General features: G+C 51.3%; 1 protein-coding gene across 1 annotated transcript in view; it reads right to left on the minus strand.

The window, feature by feature from the left end:
• WDFY4 (WDFY family member 4) overlaps window positions 1–25,893 on the minus strand; it is a 227,979-nt gene that overhangs the window by 174,518 nt on the left and 27,568 nt on the right. Inside the window, exons 3-12 of the mRNA XM_040970385.1 lie at window positions 24,170–24,284; window positions 23,369–23,475; window positions 21,973–22,107; window positions 19,480–19,669; window positions 18,194–18,383; window positions 15,129–15,286; window positions 12,307–12,759; window positions 9,749–9,853; window positions 8,207–8,397; window positions 856–1,232 (exon numbers count right to left, since the gene is read on the minus strand). Of these exons, the coding sequence (XP_040826319.1) occupies window positions 856–1,232; window positions 8,207–8,397; window positions 9,749–9,853; window positions 12,307–12,759; window positions 15,129–15,286; window positions 18,194–18,383; window positions 19,480–19,669; window positions 21,973–22,107; window positions 23,369–23,475; window positions 24,170–24,284 (2,021 nt within the window). The remainder of the gene's footprint in view (window positions 1–855; window positions 1,233–8,206; window positions 8,398–9,748; window positions 9,854–12,306; window positions 12,760–15,128; window positions 15,287–18,193; window positions 18,384–19,479; window positions 19,670–21,972; window positions 22,108–23,368; window positions 23,476–24,169; window positions 24,285–25,893) is intronic.

Here is a 25,893-nt window from a genome sequence, read left to right on the forward strand (position 1 = left end):
AGTCAGAGCAGCAGGTGCCTTTGTTAGGGGGAGTGGAGTCAGCAGGAAAGAACACAGTCCCACTGGTGGACTGTCAGACGCTTAATTCCCAAGCCTGACTTGGTCCTGGGGAAGAGACAAGACCCCAGAAGGCAAAATCCCGCCCCCCACCCACCCACCCACACCCAGGAAGGTCTGCTGCAGGCTCCCGGGAGCATAGAAGGCACCAGAATAGAAAGCAAATTTATCAGTTGATTTGTGCCCTTGGTTCTGAGTAGCCTGCAAACATTCTCCAACTGCATTGATCAGACTGAATTTTCTGCCAGCTCTCAGATAGGCAAGTGCACTTAAAGCTAAGAAAATCACACCATCCACAATTTTCCTCTAATCTCAATTACTCCCACTTCATTATATCTTCATTTTAAATTTTATACCTCAAATTTTCATCTAAATTCTATATTAACCCATCCTCATTCCTCCCTCACATCCATACCATTAAATACCCATTCAATCCTAATCCTATTTTTACCCTTTAAACAACACATAATTAAATCCTAACTCTAAACCTTAATCTCTTATTATATATCATCATATACTCCATCCTCTTCAATTCTTTCCTAATCTTTTATTTCTTTTATTTAAAAAACACCCCATACAACCAAAACCCCCCCCCCCCCCCCCAAAAAAAAAAAAAAAAAAAAAAAAAAAAAACCCCCAACCCAAAAAAAAAAAAAAAAAAAAAAAACCCCAAAAAAACCCCCCCCCCCCCCCCAATATATTTATTTATATATATATTTTGGTTTTTTTTTTTTTTTTGTTATATATTATTATTTTTTTTTTTTTTTTTTTAATATCCCCCCCCCCCCCCATTCTGGCGAAAAGGCAGCACTCAGAAAATCTGCAAATGGTCTGGCCTTGACAGTGTCACCCCGGGAATGCCGAGGGACCCCCTCTTCCTCTGGAGCCCCGAAGCAGCCCAGCAAGCAGAGGTCCTCGGCCAGCTTCTCAAAGAGGCTGTTTCTCCTGAAGAAGTCGCTGTTGACAGGGTCCAGGTGCAGGGCTGCAGACACGGCACACAGGGTATGCAACACCAACTCCAGTGTCTGCCGGGGAGACACAGCCCCCCATGTCTGCAGCGGGGGCTCCTGAAGGGAGCCCTCTAAGTCGGAGAGCAGAGACAGCAGCCCGTTAAACCCGCTGGAGACTCTGAAGGCAGCGCGACCCTTGGGGGTCTCCAGGATCCGGAGCAAAGACTGAAAAATCCAACAGAAAAAAATAAAAATCAACTCAAGGTGGCCAGTGAACTTGCCCGAGCACCCCACACATCACGCCCTGTACTTGGCCAAGAGCTTCACGAAGGGTGGAAGGCCCGTACTGGTCATCTTAGCTTTATAGCTAGGTTGCCCACAGTGCCAGCCTTCAAATGGCCATCCTAGGGGTCACTTGACTGTCTTACTCCAGAAAGCCTTCTCTGATCCCTGTCTCACTCCCTCTCCTCCTCTCTGGAATGAGTGCTCACACTGCCCTCTCCAGCTCCCTAAATCACGACTCTCCTCACACTCGAGGGCAGTGACTTGAAAACTGTCCCAGTTGTCCTGGAGTTCCACAAGCTCAGGAAGCTCAGCATGAGCAGCCGTGGAACACACCTGGGCTTAGCAACAGACTCCCAACTGTGAGTGGCGGATGCACTGTGAAATTCACATAGCACCAGTTTGTTACTGCTCATCTTCCTCTCTGGGCAAACATGAGTGCACTTATTAAAGGAAAAGAGAAAATACAGTGTATCTATTTAAAACCTGGTGTGAGACAGTGACAGCTTGTGGGGCGAAGAGAAATCACCAATGGTGCTAACCACACAAAGCTGGCAATGTGTTCTGAAAAGGAGGAGAAGGACTGGATTGCAAAGCACTCACAGAAAAAGTGAATAGGCACTTGCTAAAGGTGCAGGCTAACTAGTCAACAGGAAGCCCCAGGCTTTGGGAGAGAAAGGCCACTCTTCAGCCTCAACTGCAAAACGCATGCACCCTTACTTTTAAAACCAGTGATTAGTTGAAAGAAATAGTGGGTATCTGTTCTGGATTTTGTTCTCTGACTTTGGAGTCCTCTACAAAAAAAACCCCAAAAACCAAAACAAACTGGGGCCGGGGTTGTGGTGCAGGTTAACTTACTGCATACAACATGGGCATCATACATGGGAATGTCAGTTCCAGTCCCGACTGCTCCACCTCTGATCCAGCCCTCTGCAAATGCTCCTGGGAAGGCAGCAGGGGATGGCCCAAGTGCTGGGCTCCTGCCACCCATGTGGGAGACCCAGATGGAGTGCCTGGATTCTGGCTACATGAAGCCTGGCTCAGGCCAGGCTGTTGCAGTCACTGGGGGGAAATGAAGCAGTGGATGGAAGGTCTTTGTATCTGTCGCTCCTTCTGTCTCTCTGTTGCTCTGCGTTTCAAACCAATCAGTCTTAAAAGAACCCCATGCTGCTTGGTAAGCCATGAGCGGCACAATGGAGGCAGAACACAGGATCATTGTGAACTGTGAATGTCACCTAGTTCAGGTGGCCACAGAGCTATAAAAAGACTCCCATGGCCCCATCTACCATCTGGGGAGAAATTGTTCAAACAAACAGCAAAGACTGTAGTAACTACACAAGACCTCAGATGTGTTTAAAATAGATCAACCTAAATCCTTCAAACTGATCTTTTCCCAGTTGTTAAAAATTAAGTAGGGCCAGGCATTTGGCCTAGTAGTTAAGATGTCTGGATCCTATCTATAGATGCTGTCCACCTAAATTCAGTTTCCAGTTAGGCTCCCGACTCTAGGTTCCCGCCCAGGCAGACTCTGCGAGGCAGCAGAACGGCCCAGACAAATGGGCCCCTTCCACCTACAGGGAGGGCACAGATGGAGATTCCTCCCGGCCTAGCCTCAGCCTGCAGGCATCTGGGGAGCGAACCAGTGGCTGGGAGATAGCCATGTCTCTCTCTGCCTCTTCTTTTCTTTCTCCCCGTGTGTATCTCTGCCTCTCAAATACATGTCTTAAAAGATTTATTTATTTTTATTTGAAATGCAGATCCTCAGTGAGAAGGAGAAACAGAAAGAAAAAGCTCTCATGCACTGGTTCAGCCCCCAAATGGCTGCTATAGCTACAGCTGAGCTGAATAGAAGCCAGGAGTTTCTTCCAGGTCCCAAGGCTCTGAGCCATCCTCTGATGCTTTCCCAGGCTATAAGCAGGGGGCTGCATTAGAACTAGACCAGCCAGGACTAGAACTAGCACCCATGTGGGATGTTGTCACTTGCAGGTGGAGGATTAGCCTGTTGAACAACCACACTGGCCCCTGAAATACATTTTTGAAAATTACCAATGACACTACGCTCTTCTCCTGGGTAAGGATGTGACCTGACAATGTCTGGAAGCTTCTCAGTGTCCAGGAGAGAGCGATGTTTGCAGATGACAAGCAAGGCCATGGCTGGCGCACGTTTCTCCCAGAATGTTGGCCCTCCACAAGTGTGAAAGCTCGTGGTGTAGACTAAGCAAAGCCTGCCTCCTGTGGCCACCTGGCCCCTCACCCTGCCTGCAGCCAAGAGAAGCGGGGCAGGCTCAGTGAAGGTGTGGCAGCCTCATGGAGCAACTTACTCCCCACAAACACATTCTGATCCCAACATGGGTGTGGGCGCTTCCAGCCACTTCCTCCCCACTGATCACACACAAGGTTCCGTGCCAGTGAGGGGCCCCGCAGGCGTCCCACCTGTTCAACCTGACCTTGCCCCTGATCATGGGATGTACAGGACAAAAAATGAGACAATCACAAACACTTGTGGAAATCTTGAGCTTGCGGACGTTAAGCCATCTCCATGCATGTGCCTGTGTTTAGCGGCTAAAAGCCCTTCGAGCTTTGTTGAAGGTGGAGGGGAAGCAATGAATGAAAACTGTTGGGTGAATGATGGGGCGCATGACCAGACAAATACTGAAACAGGAGTGGCAGGAAAACCAAACATAACGAGACTGTAAGCAATGGTCTGAGCTCTCGATGAACTTGAACCTCCTCTTTGCTTTAGGATCTAACTATCCAACTTGCTGCCAGACACTGCGCAAAACCACGCTGTCATTCTAGGAGAGTTAGGGGCCTGTGTTAGGAAAAGAAGCAATCCAGCAGCAGCAGCCTTCACTGTGGCCCGTCTCTCAGAGGGTCCACCACTTGTAATCCCTTGCCGGCCATTTTTCTCCTGTGGGGCGGGGGAGGAGCGGGGGAATGGCTGTCCTTAATTGTTGCTTTGTTTGATTTATTAAATTCAGAGTCATTATCTAAAATGGGGGTAATCTCATTAGAACGTAGACTGCTTCTATTATTTCTTAGGATGGGGTTAATCTCATATTTGCAGAGTCATAAAGTAAAGAGTGCAAAACCCAATTACAAAGGCTTAATTTCATAGCAACTAAAGAGAAACATTTCTATCATAAAGGAAAATAAATACTTGGCGACTTCGGGAAGCGATTTGTCAGGAACCCAGAGCCTAGGAGGAGGGTCTCCATTACTGTCATTCAACTTTGCCTGCTAATGCATCACCGAGGCCTTCGAGTCCACGGAAGGGAGTAAATTCAATCAGCCGAAGTCAAAGTAATCAGGCTAGGGTTGACACATTTCAAGAAAGGTCAGCGTTAAGCACATTTGCTCGTCCTTAACTCAGTTAGCATGTCATCGTCTCGGAGTTAGTATTCCTCTAGCTTGGATCTATAAAATGGATGCCTGCAGCAAAGCGCTAACTACGTTACAACTAACAGGATTTATTTCACATTCTATTATTTGTTATTCCTCATAATTTTCCATGTGTCATGCTGGAAGACCGGTGAGGTAATACGATTAAACTTAGAGTTGAACAGCTAAATGTATATTAGCAAATCAATCTGAATTTGTGCATAACCCAATCACGGTCCCCCTGGCCACAGAGAGGAAATTCATTTGCTTACATTAGTCCTTAACTCAGTTATCATTTGCCAGAATTAGCAGGTGAAGTCTCATACGCTTTTGTGTTGTTGGGGGGAAGTGCCACTGGATTTGGGAAATGACTGTTCTTGGCTGGTCTCCCCCAGAGGTGGCTGGCACGGGGACGGGACACTGGGACTCCACAGTGTGATCCAGTTAACTAGACCCCTGGGTGCTGGCTGCCAATCATTTGGGATGGTTACCCTTTATCAGGGATCGGGGGGACTCCATTTCTTCTTGCCTCACTCCCACGTGTCCCCCTCTTCCTACATTGGACCCATTTTGTCAACACAAAACCTGCAGGCAGGAGCAGCTCTGAACATCTAAAATGAGAGATGCGGCCGGAAACAGCTTGTCTTACATCTTTGTTGCCAAAGAGCCAAGGGGGCTAAAGGGATCTCACAGGCATCAGATCCCAGCCAGCATTTGCAATTCCTCCTGTAAGTCAGCGGCAACCGTCCCTTCCCACGGGACAGTGGCAGCCGCCTGCCCACCCCCCAGACCTCTCCATTGCCCAGCTGTGACTTGGCATCCAGGGAGAAGATGGCCCATGGGAGCTAGCTATGACTTTGTTAAATAAGCTCTCCAAGTATTCGTCCTTACGGGATCTCTTGATTGTGTGGCTCTGAAATGATATTGAATCTGTAAAACACCATAATGGCCTTCCGCTGCTAATTCTGGAGGCACAATCCTATTACCCCAGGGCTGACACTCCAATAAAATGCCTCTGGGCTCCAGAGTCAACAAGACCAACTTTCCAGGAGCACAGAACACTCTTCTCAATATTGAACACAAAAATGCTTCTTCCCTCCCCACGAAGCAAAGCTTTCCTCTCTGGGGTCTCTCTGATGTTCACCATGGCAACGCCAGAAACAGCTCCTGGTCCCCTGAAAATCCCAATTCTTGATAACCACGGTGCTGCATTCCTGCTCCGATCAAAACGCACAAATCAAACTGAATGGAGACATATGGGATGCTACAGGGAACGTGGCAAAGACCATTCGATTTTTAGCTGCCGTGGTCAAGTGAAATTCCACCTTGCCACTTACCGGCTGTAGGATGCTAGGTTAGTCAACAAATCTCTATGGACACTCATCTGTTAAGACCAGAAGTTTGTTATAGCAAAAGTAAATCTAGATTTCTTTTCTTTTCTTTTTTTTTTTTTTTTGCACCAAAATAAACTTATGTCCATTCTACTTTCTACTAACTTTTGAAGTACCTGTGTTTTATTTGAAGACTGAACCACAACAGGGACAGTGTTGTGGCCAGTTGGTTTCAGCCACTAACTGCAATGCCAGTATCCCATGTCAAGACCTGCTGCTCCACTTTTGATCCAGCTAATGGCCTGGGAAATTAGCAGAAAATGGCAAACATCCTTGCCCCGCTGAACCCACATGCAAGACCGAGAAGAAGCTTCATGGATCCTAACTTCAAACTCATTCAGCTCGGGCCTGGCGCAGTAGCCTAGCAGCTAAAGTCCTCGCCTTGAACACGCTAGGATCCCATATGGGTGCTGGTTCTAATCCCGGAAGCTCCACTTCCCATCCAGCTCCCTGCTTGTGGCCTGGGAAAGCAGTCGAGGACGGCCCAAAGCCTTAGGACCCTGCACCCATGTGGGAGACCTGGAAGACGTTCCTGGCTCCTGGCTCCGGATCGGCACAGCACTGGCCATTGTGGTCACTTGGGGAGTGAATCATTGGACAGAAGATCTTCCTCTCTGTTTCTCCTTCTCTCTGTATATCTGACTTTGTAATAAAAATAAATAAATCTTAAAAAAACTCGTTCAGCTCTAAGAATTGCACCAGTTGATGAAAGAATCTCTCTCTCTCTTCTCTCTGTAACTCTGCCTTTCAAACAAATAATCTTTTAGAAATGAAAGAAAGAAAAAAATAGTATAAACCAATTTGAACAGAGATATTGACAAATAAGTGAGTTAGGTTGATAGTTATGTAATCTGGGGAGTCAGAGGAATTTTACTTATGCAAAAATTTATTTACTTTACTCACAAGTCAGAGTTACAGAGAGGGTGGGGAGAAACAGACACAAAGACATTCTTCCATCCACTGGTTTACATCCTAAATGGTCACGATGGTCAGAGTTGGGCTGATCTGAAGCCAGGAGTCAGGAGTTTCCACCATGTCTCCCACATGGGCACAAGAGTCCAAGGACTTCGACCTTCCTCCTCTGCTTTTCCAAGCATGTTAGCAGGAAGCTGGATCAGAAGTGGAGCAGCCCAGACTTGAATGGGTGACTGTATGGGATGCTGGCACCGCAGGCAGAGTATTAGCCTGATAACACACCATGCCAGCCCTGGAGCTTCACTAACTCATCAATACGTGGGATTTGCCAATGCCACAAAAATATGCTGTGGGCAGTCAAGTCGTTTTGCACACAAGAAGTCCCAGAGTAAGCTCCCTGCGGGAAGATGTTGGCCTTCTGCCACTCTTTCTTCAAATGGTGTAACACAAAGTACAGAGAATCTCTAAAAGTGTGACTGATGTAGGGCAGAGCGAACGAGAGGGATGATATTCATTATATTCGGTCGAGTATTTTGAGGGCTTTTGATGATTACTCACAATCCTGCAGAAGTATATACTTTTCTCCGTCACTCACATGCTACAGCCTAATCTCACTTGTTCTTCTGCACCCAGTGGTCCCACAGATCTGAGCACCCTTGGTTTCCTTCTCTGGCTCTCCCATTCTCCCCTCTGTGAGCCTCCCTCCAGCAGGAAAGAAAGCAACAATCTCTCCTAGTTTTCTACTCCCACAGTAGACCCTGGTTCGCACTATTAGCATAAGTCTATGGGCTCCCAGCGCCAAAAGCTGTGTCTTGCTCTGCTGCATCAAACCCAGCCACTGCGAGATGCCCAAAAGACCCTGATTAAGTCAACTAGCTGCCTAGTGAAGGGCTGCATTTCCCATCACTCCTTGCATACAAGTAGCTCAGATTCAGGGTTCTGTAGAAGTTAGTACGTGCCAGTTCTGGACTTAAACAATGCCTTGTGCAGTTCCTCCTGGCCTCTCTCCTCTGATCTGCTGGCTGAGTAAGACGCCCAGGTGACAGCTGTCCCCAGGGACAATCTCAGATCATTGAATGAACTAAAAACCAGAAAGAAATCCCCAACATGACCAGCTATTGGGGGATAGGATCTGTCGTTATCCAACGCAGTGGCCAATCAGGTGACAAGTGTGGGATGCTTGGTTCCTATCCAAGGGAAAGCCAATCCCAGAGGAGGCTTGGGCTTCACCTTGAGCAGGTCCAGTTTCAGCTGCAGCTCCCCTTGAGTGGATGAGCACAGGGCACCCACGATGATGCTCATGTACTCCTCGGCGTTGATGACTGACAGCTGTTCCAAGATGCTGAGCGAAGCCGCCCGGTAGCTCTCATCGTCCAGGAAGATCTTGATGAAGGGCACCATGCCATGGTCCTTTAGGACAACTGTGGGACAGATGGACAGTGTGGGGCCAGAGCAAGGGCAGGGGTCCTGGGAGGGGGATTCAGCACCTTAGTTTTAATCTCAAGGAAAGCTTTTTCTTAAAGTTCTCTGTAAGCCTCACCCTTGGTTAAATGAGATGAGGAAAATAAAAAAAAACAGTTCAGTTGAGAATCCTGTTTAAACTAAGTCTTTTGACACAGATCTCTCCATAGAAGATAATAGAAATATTCTCAAGACGCATGTACAGTCAAGTTTTGACTAGATCTACCTCTCCCTTGCTTTTCCTGCAAACCCCTGTCACAATTCTTACAGAAAACAAGTAGACATGCTCCTTTTGCAAGCATGAAATGATCAACCTTTGACATTTGATAGAATTCATCTATGAAACTTCAGATAAAGATGGCCAAATCCCCATGCCCACCCCTATGGCTTTGCTGATAAGTTTGCTACATAATACACAGATACATGTGTGTGTGTGTATATATATAATGCATAATTCTTTAAAAACCTTACAGTCACATGACCCAGGAAATTGAAACATTTTGTCTGGAAGGAGCTTCTGAGGACAGCGCGGTCTGGCTGTACATCAAATTACATTTCTTATAAATGACTAGCTGGCTCTGCTATGTCTTTTGCTTAGGATCTAAATTTCTGAAAGGATTATGGTCATTGCAATGGGATCTCTACAGATTTTGCTAGAAAACACCAGAAGGGGACCATCTGGTCTCACGCATTTGGACAACACTAGCTGGAGCATAGCCTCTTGGCTCTCTGACTGGATTCAACAGTCTTAGAGGTAAACAGCACTGGGCCCAGCGCAGTAGTCTAGTGGCTAAAGTCCTGGCCTTGCATGTGCTGGGATCTCACATGGGCGCCAGTTCATGTTCTGGCAGCCCTGCTTCCCATCCAGCTCCCTGCTTGTGGCCTGGGAAAGCAGTCGAGCACGGCTCAAAGCTTTGGGACCCTGCACCTGCATGGAAGACCGAAGAGACTTTGGGATCCTGGCTTCGAATCGTCTCGGCTCCAGCCATTGTGGCCGCATGGGGCGTAAATCAACAAACAGAAGATACTCCTCTCTCCTCCTCTCTGTATAGCTGACTTTCCAATAAAAAAATAAATCTACAATTTAAAAAAAAAAGAGGAAGAAAAAGAAGACAACGACGAAGTAACCAGCACCACCTCAGGTGTCTACCAAGGTCCTGGTGTTCTCTGAGCATCCACCAACAAATGGAGCTTAGCCCCTGCGTGGTACTGGCTATCCCTTGCAGCCAACCTTGCAGCAGCCTTCCGGGTCCCCAGGAAAGAGCCCATATCTTTCTAAGCAAAGGCAAGACAAAACTGGAGCCTCCTTACCTGCGTTCCGAACAGAGCCTTTCAGAAGTGCGACCACAACGTTCAGCATCACACAAGTGAGTTCTCGTTCCGGATCCTGAATGCCAAGACTGGACTCTCTGTTTCCTGCCATGTTGAAGAACCAACAACAAACATGAAGTGTCGTGGGCTGACTCCTAAACCTGTGGCTCGGGGGAGGTTGTCTAGGTTCTTGGGGAGACGTGAGTTCAATGCTTCCACCATGAGACAATGCACCATCCCAGGTCGTGAGAGAACTCTACCATGTGCCCGCAGCTGTGGTTTCTCCAGTATGAGCCCAGCAGCAGCTGCTGGCTGATGGGTTTTTCAAATCCAGATCCCCATCCCAGAGCTTCTGCCTTCGTATGTCTTGGGGGAGATCCTATATCTTGCATTTCCAACAAGATACAGGGGACACTGTTGGGTTGGCCTGGGAATAATTCTTTGAGAAGCATTGCCATAAATGAGAAATGATACATGGAGTTCCCCCTGCTTCATTTTCCCAGTGGGACATTCACACTTGGGAGGGAGGACCGCCAGCTCACACCAGAGCTGTGGAGAGATTCAAAGGATTCTAGGGGTATGGCTGGCATCGTAGTGCAGTAAATTAAGCTGTGGCCTATGACATCCCATATGGGCACTAGTTCAAGTTCTGGCCGTTCCATTTATGCTCCAGTGCCCTGCTAATGCACCTGAAAAAGCAGCAGAAGATGGCCCAAGTACTTACACCCCTGCATCCATGTAGGAGACCCAGAAGAAGCTGCTGGCTCCTGGCTCCAGCCTGGTGTGTGGTCATTTGGGGAGTGAAACCAGCAAATGGGAATCTGTGTGTGTGTGTGTGTGTGTGTGTGTGTGTGTGTGTGTGTGTGTGTGTGTAAAACTCTACTTTGAAAGTTAAATAAATCTTTAAGAGTGAGATTATGGGTAAAGAGGAGGCTCACTGGGCCCATGAGCACAAAACCAGGCCTTCTGAACAGATTCCCCAGTGCCAGGAAAATGCTTGACACAAATCAGAAGCCTAATGTGTGCTTGGGGAATGAACAGAAGTGGAGTTTATTAACTAGAGGATGAAGCCTCTAAGAAACAAGAAGATACATTTAACAACAGAAAGCACGGAGGAAGCCTGGGTGCAGTCACTCACAAACAGCTCAAAGGACTGAGAAACAAAGTGGATGTTGGGCAGCTGATAAAGCATCCCCAGCTAACACAGAGACAGTAGTCGAGGAGGCAGTGCACAGAATTCTCCGTGGGCCAAGCAAGGAAGGCAAAGAGGGCAACAGCATGGAAAGGCAAGACACTGCTGAGTGGTGGGCAGAGGCACCTAGCAGTACCAGGCCCCCTGGGGCAGCTCTGGCCCTAGGGCAAGCACCCTGGGGAGCACGTTGGGCCCATGTTCCCCCTGTAGGGTCTCTCAGTCTGCCATGTAGGAACACCAGAGCTGCAGCCCCGTAGGGACAAACTTGCACACCAGGCCCAGGAGCAGGTGTTTTCAGCATCTCATTTCAGTCTCCCAACATTTATTATGTAGACATGATGAGCCTCGCTCCATACAGCAGGAATCAGGCCTACCCTAGACCTGAGGTCCCCTGCCCAGAAATGCTCAGCTTGTAGCTAACATAGCCAGAACCCCAGCCAAGGCAGTCTGTCCTACACAGTCTGCCTCTTTGAGAGGCCCAGGACACAGACCTTCGTTGAAGGCTGAATTCTCAAAGCAGGTCAAGGTTACAGTCCTTAGCTCTTATCGGTGACTATAGAGGGGATGGGGAACACCGAAAAAAGGAGAGAAAGGTAGGGAGAGGTGAGAGGTCAGCTTCCAGCATCCCAACGTCCTGCGCCAGACTAAGCAGAGGATGTCAGGAGAAGGGGAAGCTTTTCACATCTTCCTTTGTATCCGCAAGATAGCACAAGCACCATGCAGGGAAGAAAGCAGGGTGGGGCATGGTGAGACCATGAGGCAGCCCCACTCCTGGGCCTCTGTCCATGACCTGGACAAGATCCTAGTGAGCAAGGGTTGAGGCAGGGACAAGGAAGCATTGATTGCCCAGGGGTTACAGGGCCCATAAAGATAGGACCCAGACACAGAGAAAGAGCCTGGCCAGCAAAGTCAGAGTATCCCTTGTCCCAACAGGAAACCACTTGCTCAATGGCACAGAGGACAAAGCCAAACCTGCTCACTCCCAGCAGAACCTGTCGGGTTCCCAGGATCCTCAGCCTCTCTGTATTCCTGCTTCCCTCTGCATCCCTGAAGACCCAGCAGCCCCTGCTGTCAGCATCTACCTACCCAGACAGTGTCCAGGGTAGGAGATGCTGAGTGCTAAGGGTCCATCAGGCTGTTAGCCCTGGAAGCCTATGCAACGCTGCACCGGGCTCTTCAAGGGGAACAATGGAAGGCTACTGCCCCTCGTGTGTCGGGTGTCCCAAGAACACTGATAAACCATCCCCTGACTCCGGCACCCTGTGACATGGGAGAGGACAGCCAGCTTGGCACACCGACCAGGTAGGACTAACACCGGCCCCCCCCACCGCCCATCCACCTGCCTCTGGGGGCACCAGCCCTGCACCTGACTTCCTCATGATCTTGGCTTGCTTCCGCAGCTGCGCCAGCAACAGGCCCAGGAGCCCCGAGTCGCGGAAGATGTCAGTGAAGAGCAAATCCCTGCCCGCAATCCGGAGAACACTCTGTAGGGCCACGAGGGTACAGGACGGCACGGGGCTCTCCTTGATCAGACGCTGCACCTTCCGCAGGATCTCGTGCGGCACGTAGTGTAGCTCAAACACCAAGGCCTCCAGCAGCTGGAAGAACTGCACTTGCACCGGAGCTGGTTTCTGGGGCACGATCTCCACAAACTGCGAGATGGGCTGCAGCGTCCACTCCAGCAGAAAGAAGTTGCGGGAGTTCCAGGCCCACATGGTCCTGATGGCCGACAGAACTTGCATACAGAGGACAGAGTCACTGGCTTTGTGGAACACATTCTGCAGGACTTGGAAGGCCTGGAGATTCTTAACGGTCACCCCTGAAGATGGACACAAGAACAATCACGTCTCCGCCCACATCTAGCAACAGGAGCTTGGGTTCTCATTGAGATGTGTGTCATTGAGAGTCCCATTTTCCTGCTCCCACACGCACATTATCTATCTGAAATGCAGGAAAGCCAGCCCACACTGGTTGTGAGGCAAGCTGGAACACATCATCTGAGACACGGTTCTCCAGCTGTGGCAGCTGTGGATTGAGCTACGCTGCGAGTGGATGAATGGGGAAAGGATGAATCAGACCTTACTAATGGTCGTTTCTATGGACCACAAGTAGAGATGGTAATATTTGGAATAGATTAAGTGAAATAAAAATGCATGCCCCGAAATAAGTTTAACCTGTGTTTTCTTACTATTTAAAAGTGCATTGTTTGGGACTGTACAGTGGCATAGCCAGCTAATCCTCTACCTGTGGGGCTGGCATCCCATACGGGTGCCAATTCATGTCCTGGTTGCTCCATTTTCAATCCAGCTCTCTGCTTATGGCCTGAAAAGGCAAGGGAGGATGACCCAAGCGTTTGGGTGGGAGATCATGAAGAAGCTCCTGTTCCCCAGCTTCAGATCAGCTCACTTCTGGCCATTGCAGCCATTTGGGGAGCCAACAGATGGAATATCCCTCTCTTATCTCTCCTCTCTCTGTAAAATCTACCTTTTAAATAAAAATAAATAATTTTTGAAAGTACATTGCATGGCTTGCTTCGTGTTTCCCTCGGACAACTCAGGGCTAGCAGAGTCAGACTCCATTGGTTCAAATCAAATGCAGTTGAAGAGGACCAGGCCAAGTCAGCTTCATTCCTTGACAAACTGGGAAATAAATCCTCTTTCCAGAACCTTCCCAGGCCCTCCCTCCAGCTCACAGGTTAAGTCCCATTCTCTGTCGCCCAGGAGACAGCCACTTGCTCAGCAAGCTCCCTGCTCCTACCCTCTCACCTGCCCCAACCTCACCCCTGCCCTGAGTGCCCCACGCCCTTGTACTCTGCACATGGTCCCTACAGCTCTGCCACCTCTCTGTCACCTTCACAGCACCTTTACTGCTTAATTTGCCCAGCTGTTTCCCTCCGCTGGGCCACTGGGTCTTCTCCAGGCTACCTATGCTGGAGAGAGCACCCGACCCCCTTCCCTCCACCTGCACAATCCAGCTTGAGCCCTCAGAATTCCCTCCAGGACCCCCAGGAGGAAACAGCAAGGACTCAAGGCTCTTGTCACCCCTGCAGGAGACCAGGATTGAGACCCTGGCTCCCAGCTTTGGCATCCACTGGGGAGTGGACCAGTGGATGGAAACTATTTGTCTCTCTGCTTCTCAAAAATTTAAAAAAAAAAAAATGGTGGTGGGGAGTCAGCATTGTGGCATGGTAGGTTCAACTTCCACCTTCAGCGTCGCATCCCATAAGGGAGCCAGTTCAAGTGGAGTCAGTTCCACATCCAATCCAGTTCCCTGCTAATGTGCCTGAGAAATTAGCAAAAGATGGCCCAAACCCTGGGGCTCCTGCACCCACATGAAAGGCCCTAAAGAAACTCCAGGGTCCTGGCTTCAGACCAGCCCAGCTCCGGCCATTGTGGCCTTGTGGGGAGTGAGCCAGCACAAACAAGATCTCTCTGCCTCTCTTTGACTCTCTGTAAATTTGCCTTTCAAAACAAAACAAAAAAGAAGAAGAAATGAATGTTTTTTTAAGACCCTAAGAAAAGTGTCAATTCTTGATCAGTTAAGTGACTTCATAGAGAGTGTGAATAAAGCTAGAACTAGGCACAGTGTCACCGGGTCCTTAAAAGACCCTGCAGCCAGCCCCACGGCACAGGGTTTCCTGACTGCCCCACCTCATATCATAGTCTGAAGCATTTGCCATCCACTTCTGCAGCAGACTATGGCTCAGTGCACGTGTGACAGACCCCTGGTCGGTTCACAGGGGCACCTCAGCATGGGGCAGAGAGCCTGCCGTGTGCCCAGAGCATCGTGCCTACTGTTTCAGTCCATCAACCAATCCATCACTATCCCCAGGTACTGAGATGTCACAGACCCTGACTGCCGAGTGACTGCTCCAGATCCCCATTATGCAAGCAAATGGGACCAAGTTAAAGTCACAACACAGGTGGGGGTGGTGCCAAAGGCCTCTTCTGTTATGTGGGAGCCTTTGCCTTATTAAAGCAATGTTTCTTCTCTGTTCTGCAGGAACCAAACCCCCTCGTAGTCACATCTGAGAAAAAACGTGCAAGGGAGCCCGTAAGAGCCACAGGGTTTGTCCGCCAAGATGACACCAGAATCAGACTCTCGGCAGCATTGGCAGGTGCACAACTACAGGATGGCCCCTGTAGCCTCTGTAGCCTCCCGCTCTTTCAGAGACATAGTAGCACCCACCTGACTCCTCGTGATTGAACTTGAAGCCTTCGAGTTGCGGGTAAGTGACGCTGTCAAACACCTTGAGCTCCGACCTCCCGCAGGTCGTCAGCCACACCACCAGACCCACGAGCTCCTCCAGGTGGGGGTCCGCATCGCCTGGTGCCTGCCTGTCATACCTGTGGGGACAGGTGAGGCTGGCTCTCTGCAGCTCTGCACAAACAGTGCAGCTCTGCCACGGTAGGAAAGACCCCAGGGGCAAGACATGTCAGCACCAACAGGGCAAGGGCCGAGGGCCCTAGCTAAACACCACTGCTTTTGCAGATCACAGCCTCGGGCCAGCCTTGGGCAATTCAGGGTTTCGGGCGGGCACTGACTATTTTAGGAATTGTCCTAATGGGAAAGGTGGTGGGGAGAGGGAGGGAGGCGTTTGTGACTAGCTGCAGCACCTGCTCCAGGAAGTCTGCTTTCCATGGCTGGACTCCCCCTATCTTCCCCCTAACACATCAAAAAATGTACCCGTCTCAGGCTCCAGCACAGCAAGGATACCGCCCAAAGGAGGCACTTTGTATTCTCAGAGAGAAGCAGCACGGGAGGGCGGGAGAGCACGGGTGCTTCTAGGCCCGTTCGTGCACTTGACATTGAGGTTGCTTAGCTTTCAGCTGCTCACAGTAGAGGATCTGCCTTGCTTCCTGTTGCAACAGGGCCCCTCAAGCCCCTCCCAGAGTGACAGGGTGAAAATTTACAGAGTGAGTGTATTCTGCAGTCACCAGTTGGGTTAGACTGACCCTCCTCCCCTAGGGAAGAACCAGGTGCTGGGAACTGAGCCCCATGAAAAGTGGAACCAATTTCCAAGAAGTTAAACTGTTATTATAACGACAGAATTGCTCATCTTGGCACTCACCTGCTTATTGTAGCTTCTATACCCTTGCTTGCCAACCAGGGTCAAGGCTACCAGGACGTGGGTTTTTTTTTCTTTTAAAATCTCACTGCCCTGACACATTAGGGCTGTCTCCCTCAGACCTGTTCTGAGTGGGGGCAGTCGCCAGTTGGCTAATAAAGATTCCCCAAATTCTAAATTGGCCTCGATGGTCTTTTATACGGTGCACTCCGTACCACCAGTTCTGCTGCTTCAGAATTACATGAGTGAGTGGGGACTGCAAACAGGTCCTTCCTGCCACTCCCTGGAGCACACTGCTTTCATCGGCCGCCATCAGGGTATTTCCTGGGTATCTACCCCCAGACCACTCCAGTCCCTAGATCCAAAGTGAGGATGAAAAAGTAGGCGGAGTGTAGGAAACCAGACTCAGCCAATGGCGTCTTTGTTTAAGCTTTCTACTGTCTGAGAGAAAAGGAGCCCAATTGGGAGTTGGTCCCAAAAAATGTCATTAGGGAGCCTGGCACAGTAACCTAGCGGCTAAAATCTTCGCCTTGCACGCCCCAGGATCCCATATGGGCACCGGTTCATGTCCCAGTTTACGGCCCCGCTTCCCATCCAGCTCCCTGCTTGTGGCCTGCGAAAGCAGTCCAGGATGGTCCAAGGCCTTGGGACCCTGCTCCTGCGTCGGAGACCCAGAAGAAGCTCCTAGCTCCTGGCCTCAGATTGGCTCAGCTCCGCCTATTGCAGCCATTTAAGGAGTGAATCATCAGATGGAAGATCTTCCTCTCTGTCTCTCCTCTCTGTATATCTAACTTTCCAATAAAAATAAATAAATATATTTTTTTAAACGCCAGTAGGGTAGAGGCTGTGGGAGACCGGGAGGGACAGGAAGCTGGTCTGAGAACATTACAGGGTGAGTGCCTCTGGGGCACCTGGCTCTCAGGACTCAGAGGCAGCACTGAGGGGCGGAGTCACCCAAGCAGCTCCCATTGGTCAAGATCAAGAGCAGCCCGGTTGGGAAGAAGCAGGGCTTATGGAGCCCCAGATGCTTCCATGTCTGTAAGGATGTGGGCGACACAGCTTGCAGCAGCTCCAGGAAACTCTCCAAAGCTGGCGTGTGGATCCTGACTGGAGGAACCCAGCCAACGGGCACACAGGGGGCACATTCCACACTGTGGGTTTGCTGTGGTGAGGATCGCCCCTTCATTCGCCAAGGCAGGGGTCCCCACACACTGGACAGCAATAAGGAGTCTGCTGTGGTTTGAGGAAGATTTGGCTCTCAATACACCTGTTTAAATCCTGAAATCCTAAGTTGATAAGACCAGGGTTGGTGCTTCAGCATAGTGAGTGAGGCCAGTGCCTGGGATGCCTGCATCTCATACGGACGCCAGTTCAATCCCCGGGTTCTCTGTTTCTAATCCAGCTCCCTGGTACCTTGCAAAGCAGCAGAAGATGGCCCCAGTGCTTGAGCCCCTGCACCCATGTGCAGACCCAGATGAAAATTCTGGCTCCTGGTTTCAGACCCTCTCCAGCCATTGCAACCAGTTGGAGAGTGAACAGGTGCATTGAAGATATCTCTCTCTCTCTAATCCCTAACTCTGCCTTTAAAATAAATAAAATCTATTTTTAAAAAAGTTAATGAGACAAAGAGGGGGCCCAGTGGGATGCCCTGAAGTTACCTGGAGCAGGTTCCTCATAGGTGGCATTGGTGAGGCAGTGGGTTGTAAGGTTACAACTAAAGCCTGAGTCAGGCCGGCTGCTCTGTCTGCTTCCCGACTGTCAGAGTTCTCCCTCTACCCACTCTCCAAGCTCCCCCATTCTTGCCAGGGACAAAGCAATGGGGCTGCAAGGGGAACAAAGCTCTTGTCTTCAGGACGTGAGCTTTCTCGAGTATCTGGCCACGGTACCAAGACACCAGCAAACACAAGGTCTCTCGCCACGCTCTCGAGAGCTTCCTCTATGCAAGACTTGCAGACACCACAGCGCCCATCTTCCTTCTGAGCAACGCCCAGCACCCAGGGACCCAGGCAGCTCCTGTACCCCTCCTCCCCACCCAGCCAGCCTCCCACGGACTCCGCCCACAGTCAGGCCCCGCCCCTCAGACTCCTCCCCACCCCACCAGGCCCTGCCTTTTACTGACTCCTCCCCACCCATCAGTCCCCGCCCCTTACAGACCTCACCCCACCCGCCAGGCCCCGCCCCTTACCGCAATAGCACTTTAAGCAGCAGGGGGTAGCCCTCGGCGTTCTCGAACTCCAGCAGCAGAGCCGAGGAGACAGGGTAGGCGTCCTTCACGAAGCCCAGGATCAGGCTGACAGCCTCGCTGGCCTCTGGCGCTGGGAGGGTGTCCACTAGGCGCGAGAGGTTCTGCAGCGAGAGCCGGACGCAGTCTGTGGCTGCGGGGGAGGCACAGCCGTGCTGAGTTCTGAAATGTCAGCTTTGGGGTACCCCACCTCCCCCACGCCCACCTCCGCATTAAACTGCACATGGAGGCACGAATGAGAATGAATGCATAACTTGGTCTACTGGATCATGGGCCGCAGCGCTATAGTGGATTGGGCAGGCTCCTGGCCTAATGAGCTCCCAGCCTCTCAGCAGGTTGATGTCTGCGCACCTGACCCCTGGCCAGGCAGCCCCAGAATTGCTGATCTGACCAGGATGCGCTGAGCTAGCCCTGCTGCCCTCCCAACTGTCCTCCCAACAAGTTCCCCACTGGGGGGAGTTAGGGGATATTTCTGATCTAACTGTGGCCTTAGGCAAGCTGAGACCAAGATCACATCCAGGGCCCATGCCTACAACCTCTCCTTCCCAGCCCTTCACTTGCTGGGAAAGACTTGGGCACAGCCTGACCCCGGCCCTGGCACTTGCGACGTCGTTGGGACTGTAATTACAGTCAGGATGGGAAGCAGACCCCGGGGCAGGCGCGCTGAACCTGTCATAGTGATGGGCTCAGACCATCAGTCCACCTAAATGTCCCCAAAAGACACCCTCTGGTGGGGTTGTCACAAGGGGTGGACTGTGTGTCCCCCAGGGTGGACTGCTGACTGAGCAGGTGGATGTCAGATGCAGTGTGTATGCTTGACTCATTGCAGAATCGCCACGGGCCAAGGACGGCAGCAAAGGGCTCTTATGCCCAGGCGAGAGCACCGAGGCACTCAGGCAGGAAACACCTAAGGCCACTCAGCTGTGAGGGCAAGAGCTGGAGGGCACACCCGGATGAGGGCATTAATCTGTACCCAAAAAAACATGTGCCCAGTGGCCCTTTAATAGATGTGGCACAGGAAATGGTTCCCCTTTTTTCCCGTCTCTCCCTCCAGTACAGCATTCACAAAAGGGGTTCCCTGCTGCCCACACAGGGTCCTGTGCTGGACCCAGCTGTTCATGATCATTCCCTTGGTTCCTGAAATGCACAGAGGCTCAGAGATAAAGTGCTATAGAAAAGAGGCCTTTGGCCTTGACTCCGGGCCTCCTGGGCATGGCCCCATGGCCTACCCTTGAGGTGCTGGATGATGCTAAGGTTCTGGGCCTGGGAGATGGCCCTCAGCACGCAGAAGGTGGGCTCTTTCCAGAAGCAGCAGCTGTGCTCCCGAAGGCAGGTGGTGGCGATCAGCAGAGACTGCAGCTCGCTGCCTGAGACCAGCCCCTCCAAGCCCCGGGGGTCGCCGCAGATGTTCAGCAGCATCTGGAGAGAGAACAGCTGGTCAGGGAGATTGGTCCTGCAAGGAGTGAGTGATCCCTCCTCCTCGGGAGCCCTGGTGAAGGGGGTCAGCAGGGAGCGATGAAGTAGATGGGACACCCCCGTGCCAACCGAGCCACTAAGGAGTTGGTGGCAGCCGAGGACCAGCCTGCATAATCACCAGACAAGTAACTGTGACCCTTTCTGAATCCCAGGAACACAGCCTTGGTGTGGCTTTATGTGGAACCACAGAAAATGCCACCAATCAGGAAGGCACAGAGTCATTTTATGCACTACGTAAAAGGAGCAGTCCCGGAATTCTGGGCTGGTACCCAAACCACAAGTTCTCTGAGGGTTTTCCTAACTGGATTCCCTGGTCCTGTCAGCCCAGGATCTCCCCATGCTAGTAAAAGAGCTTCCCATAGCTTCTTGTGCACTTAGGATAAAAACCAAATACCCTTGCCTGTGTTGAGGGGGTCTGGCATGGGTGAGCCTTGCCTTGGGGTCCTGGGCTTCCAACGGGACCTGCTTCCAGTTGGGTGAATGTCGTGAGCTCTCTCCTTGCTTCAGACCCTTCTGGCCAACTGCCAAAGCTGGCAGCTGTGTGCCGGGGTTACAGCTCCCACTCCCAGGCTCCCTTGCAGGATGGTGTGGTCACGTGACCAAGTGCTGGGCCTGGATGACTACTGCTCTGCTCCTGTCCCTTCTGCTCCCCACTCACTGCCACCTTCTCTGAGCCCTGTAGACCCGCAGCTCTGTTCGATGCAAGTCCTCAGGGCATGACCCGTGTTTCCTCAGGATCATTTCCTAGCGCATGTCACACTATCTGCTCACCTCACTTTAAAAATCGGGGGCAAGCGTGGCAGTGCAGCAAGGGAGGCCACCATGTGGGATGCCTACATCCCAAATCAGAGTGCTAATAGAAGTCCCAGCTGCTCTGCTTCTGACTCGGCTTCCTGCTAATGCTTCCAGGAGGAAGGCAGTCGATGATGGCTCAAGTGCTTGGGTCCTTCCTGTCTGTGCAGGAGATCAGATGGAGAAGGCCCTGGCACGATGGTCTAGTGGCTAAATCCGCACTTTACATGCACCAGGATCCCATATGGGCACCGGTTCATGTCCCGATTCATGGCCCTGCTTCCCATCCAGTTCCCTGCTTGTGACCTGAGAAAGCAGTAGAGGACAGCCCAAAGCCTTGGAACCCTGGCCCCTACAAGGGAAACCCGGAAGAAGCTCCTGGCTCCTGGCTTCAGATTGGCTCAGCTCCAGATGTGGCAGCTGCTTAGGGAGTGAACCAGCGGATGGAAGGTCTTTCCCTCTGTCTTTCCTTCTCTCTGTAAATCTGCCTTTCCAATAAGAAATAAATAAAATCTAAAGAAAAGAAAAGGAAATCAGATGGAGTTCCTGGCTCCTGGCCACACCATGGTCATACCATGGCCAATGCAGGCATCTGCAGAGTGATCCAGTGGATAGCTGCCTTTCAAATAAATCAAGCCTTTAAAAAATGGTAATTATGTGTTGTATTTTTGGGATGCTTCCCTCCTCTGTCACCTCTAGGAATTGAGCTATTTCAATTGCAGCAGTACCCAGCGGTGCGCATGGAGCTCTGCACTGAAGGAGCTTGTGTAAACACTCCTTGTAGGATTGAGTAGGGAGGGCCCTTAGAGGAACAGGCACACTCTGTCCCAAGGGCCTTGAAGGCGGAGCTGCCCTCGGTTCAAGTCATGTGGTAAAGACGAGCTCAGGGCAGTCTCCAGGTCACCACTTGGAATTCACTTATAGATGCTAAAAGGCTGCTAGGGCTCAAGAAAGCAGCTCAGGGCAGAGCCTGCCTCAATGGAATCTTCCAGATCATGTGGAAATGATGATTCAGCTTCAGAATTAGTCTGAAGTGGACATTGATGAGTGCGTGAAGACGATGGCCAGTTGTGCTTGGGAGGTCACCGAGGGCTCACCAGCATCTGCCAGGTTTGAGACCCTCCCTTAGGTCCTGCATACACAGAGTAAAAGCCCACAGCCCCTGTACCGTTGGCCAGGGGGGAAATGAGAGACAGGATGTGAGGAATGATTCCAACATCCCATCTTGGACCCTGCTTCATTTCCAGATTCCCCTTCCTCACAGCTGGCGAAATGTGTGCCTTTCCGGTTATCCACCGATCAGAAGTAACCTGGCGCCTTACTTGAGAATCCCACTCCCCAATCTCTCCGGCCCCTCCACCTAGTCCACACTCTCTGACTTGTGGCTCAGATAATCTGTCACTGGTCCCACACAGCCCCTCCCTTCTCCTCCCCCTCCTTCTGCTGTCACTCACCTGCACAAACATCCTCTGGACTTGCACGTCACCATCAGAAGACTCCTCCTTTTCCAGAGGAAAGACGAAGAAGAGGTAAAGACAGCGCAGCAGCAGGGCTGGAAGCCCAGACTCAGCCACTCTGCCCAGGGACTCCTGCAAGGGAGGAACACACCCTGTAACCCGGGACGACAGGTGGCAGGGGCTGGGGGAGGTCACATTCAATGGACAAGTCCCTTCCTGTCTCCTCTGGCTCCGCGTTCTCGAGCGTGAGGTGTACACACTCAACAGACATGGCCACGGTGCCTGTGAAGATCCGGTTCACGCAAGGGTCGCCCAGGTGTGTTTGGTAACTGTTAACTCTCAGTGAGTTAGGGCAGCAAGGGAGGGAGAAGTTGGGAAGAGAGCAGCTCAGGAAGAACCCCAGATGAGCAAGGGAGGCAGGCAGTGTGTGTCTGGGGCAGCAGCAACAAAGCTTTCAGCACTGCCCTCTCCATCCTCAGATTCAGATCCCAATCTCATCCAGCAGGTGGCCAGTAACACCCAGGTGTCAGAGAAAGGCCTAGAGCATGGACCCCAGCCTGGTGGAGCAGCTCTGGGGCAGTTCTGGGGCAGTTGTTCCAACAGCTTCACCCAGGTGACTGTGGCTGTGACCTGTGTGTGTGTGTGTGTGTGTGTATGCGCGTGAATATAAGCACGTGTGTATAAAACAGACAGGAAAACGTGTTGGCTCAATGCAGGATGCTGTCCATGCCACCTCCCATCCAGTTGGCCCCCATAGCAAGCACGCGGGTAGAGAAAAAGGAAGAACTGGGAATACAAGGCAGGAGGCTGGGTTTGACCTTCCCCCTAGAGGTTTTCCAGTTCCAAGACATCTTGCTGTCTTCATCTGGCTTGGCCATGACCTCCTCAGCACAGCTCTCCCTGGTTACTGCACAGACACCCTCCCCACCCTCCCTATGGCTGCTCTGTTGTTGGAAAATAAGCCCCTGGGGGATCATTTGTCACCATGGGTCCTGGAAGGGGTCATCCCCAGGGGACAGGCAGGCCTTGGCTCAGGGCTGCAGGCTGTGTGTCTGACCATAGTTCAGGCAGTCCACATGGTAGGAAGGTCCAGAGGTCCTCCCTTCAACTGGCTTCTGAACCCAGGCTCCACTCCTGCCCAAGCGGCAAGTTGCAGGCCGTGCTGCCATCACAGCTCCAGATCTAGCCACATGCCACCCCTTCCCTGGGGACAGCACTGCCCTGTCTGGCTCCCTGACCCTGGCGCTAAGTGCCATTCTGTTCTGACGTACATGACGTGCGGCAGAAGCGGAGCCTTGGGGAGACAAGGCACCCCATCAGGTTCAGGAAAAGAAAGACACTGGGGACTTCCCCCTGCCCATGGGCGAGGGCTGGCAGCGGCCCCAGAACTCACCGAGTCTGTCCCCGTGAGCACATATGCTGACTTCAGCAGCAGGTACCCATCCTGCCCTACGTCATCCTTCCATCGCAGCAGCTGCCCAGCAGCAACCCGTGCCTGTTCTGGGAAGAAAATAGTGTCACCTGTCAGGAGTGAGCCCATCTTCCCTCGGTCCCCATGGCAGGTGCCAAAGCATCAGCAGCAGGCTCCTCCTGCCCGCGCACACCCAACCCCACCAAGTCCACCTGAATCAGAGCCAAACATTTTGTCCTCCGGCCCCTTGAAGGGTAGCCTGGGTGGTACCAACCTGCCTGTTTAGTAGCAAGATCTGGGTGCTAGCCCGCAGGCCACTGAGCAGCAGGTGCCTCTGATGCTAGTTCTCCTGCCCAGAGATCCCAGACCTGATGGTGTGTCTGTGAGTTTTGTGTGTCTGCAGAGTCGGTGGACTCTGTTCGTAGCTTGATGTGTGCAGTGTGTGCAGTGTGTCTGTTTTGCATACGTAAGTGTGAGGGTAGTTTCTGTGTCTTCATAACTGTAAGTGTGCAGTGCACATCTGTGAGTGTGCAGTGTCTGTGTGTGCAGTGCGTGTGTATCCGCACGTACATCTGGACTTGTGTGTGACTTAGGAGCAGCAGTGTTCTCCAGCCCTGGCCTCCTCCCCTGCCTCTGCCTCGGCCCTCAGGCTCTCAGAGGCAGAGTGGGGACCATGCTGTTTGGCATGCTGGATCTGAACTCCAGGAGAAAGCAGAGCGGGGCTCAGAGAGACTTGGGGGTGGGGGGCCCACGCAGCCGCTTCCTCCCTGTGAGCTCCCTTACCTGCAGGCTTCCCAGCCAGGGCGTTCTGTATCTCCTGGGCAAGCTGGTCGGAGACGTCTTCTGCCAGCCTTTGGAGACTGGGGAAGCAGATGATGCCCACTGAGTGTTCCCAGGCCTGCAGAGCAAGCACACAGAGGCCAGAGTCATGAGTGATGCCAGCAGGACATGAGAACGCCTCTGTTGCCTCCTTGTGCACCCAAGCCCAGAGGCACCCAAAGGAGCCCTGCTCTCACAGCCCAGCCATTGTCCTCACACCAACGCCTCCACATTCAGGAGTTTCCTGCTGTTCTGGGAGGTTGAGCACACAGTACCCGACCCCACCCCTTCCCCAGGCCTGCTCCACCTTGCATTGGTCAATGATCCCCCCAGTGTCCTCACGGAAGTTCCAAGCAGGCCCTCCCTCCATCTCCTCCCACCTTTTCCTCCTCTCCTTAACTCCAAAATCAACCCCTTTATCTCACTGCCTCGTTTCTCATACAGTTCTCAGAGCTGGCAAAAAACACCTTCATTTCACTTGCTCGGTTATGTCTTACTGATAAATTCGGAGAGGGATATGCTACCTAAAGAATGCACTTTGTTTCCTTCATGCTTTGGGTTGTGTGATCATACACCCCCCCGGTCAAGGGCAACACGCTAGACTCTGTGGGCAACGTGGCAGAGAGCCAGTTCCTTTCCAAGCCAGCCGGCAGTGAGCAGGTCCTGCTCTCACATGTTTCATGAAAACTCTCAGAGAGGAAAAACGACACCTCAACTCCATGGCAGTGGGCTGATCGTCGAGTGGGTAGCACTTTCATGCTTCTCAAACAACAGGTCTTTCTTCTCAGTTTATTCACCTGTTAGAAACATCCTTATTTTCTTAGTTATTAAAAAAAAAAAGACAATCTCTACATGTAGATTTTTAAAAAGTTAACCTTTTGATCTATGACATAGGTGAAGCTGTTTTGAATGTTGTCAGTTTATCTTTCTGTATCATGCCGATTTTGGTATGCGTGCTGCTGAAGCGAGCACCATCATTTTGTCTTTCAATCCACTGCATTTGAATTCACCAAGAGATATCTGAACTTCAGGCCAGACCAAGTGTCTATCCTTTTGCTTTCTGGCTTCCAAAAAAAAAAAAAAGACTTCCCTAGTCCGGGATGCTATTTCAATGTCTTCTCTTTCAATTTTCTTCAATATTTCCTTATCTGTCCCTTCTCTATTTCTACCACACCTGCTCATCATTTTCCTCCACTTTCTTAGGATGCAACCTGGTAGAACACAAGGCTTTTCAAATTCAACCTGGAATGCACACCTCTTTCAGAATTCTCTCTCAGTTACCATAGAAATCTTGTATATGTCTGCATCTCACTGGCGTCACTGGGCAGGTGTCCTTTCCCCTACTGATGGGCGAACAGGTCAAGTTCGCCTAACCCAGACCCAGGTCAGAGAGGCATGGCTACCCTTAGCCCACCACTCCAGTGACCGCCAGAGAGGAAAACTGCTCTGCACACTGCTAGTTCTCAGGAGCCCCCATAAGCTGCCATTGTGCTGGGCCACCACCCACTCAACACCCACTCACCCAACCACATGTGGCTAAGCTCCTGCCCAAAGGCTTTCCTGCACTTCTTTTTTTTTTTTTTTAAGCTAAATTCATCTATCTAGAAAAGGGGAGAGAGCATCAAAATCCCAACGTGTATGGTGTTTTCTGGCTGTGACACCATGAGAAGAAGCAAAAGCTTTTCAAG

This window comes from Ochotona curzoniae, unplaced genomic scaffold, assembly GCF_017591425.1.
Source record: "Ochotona curzoniae isolate NIBS_2020 unplaced genomic scaffold, NIBS_Ocur_1.0 scaffold_4763, whole genome shotgun sequence".
NCBI classification, from domain to species: domain Eukaryota; kingdom Metazoa; phylum Chordata; class Mammalia; order Lagomorpha; family Ochotonidae; genus Ochotona; species Ochotona curzoniae.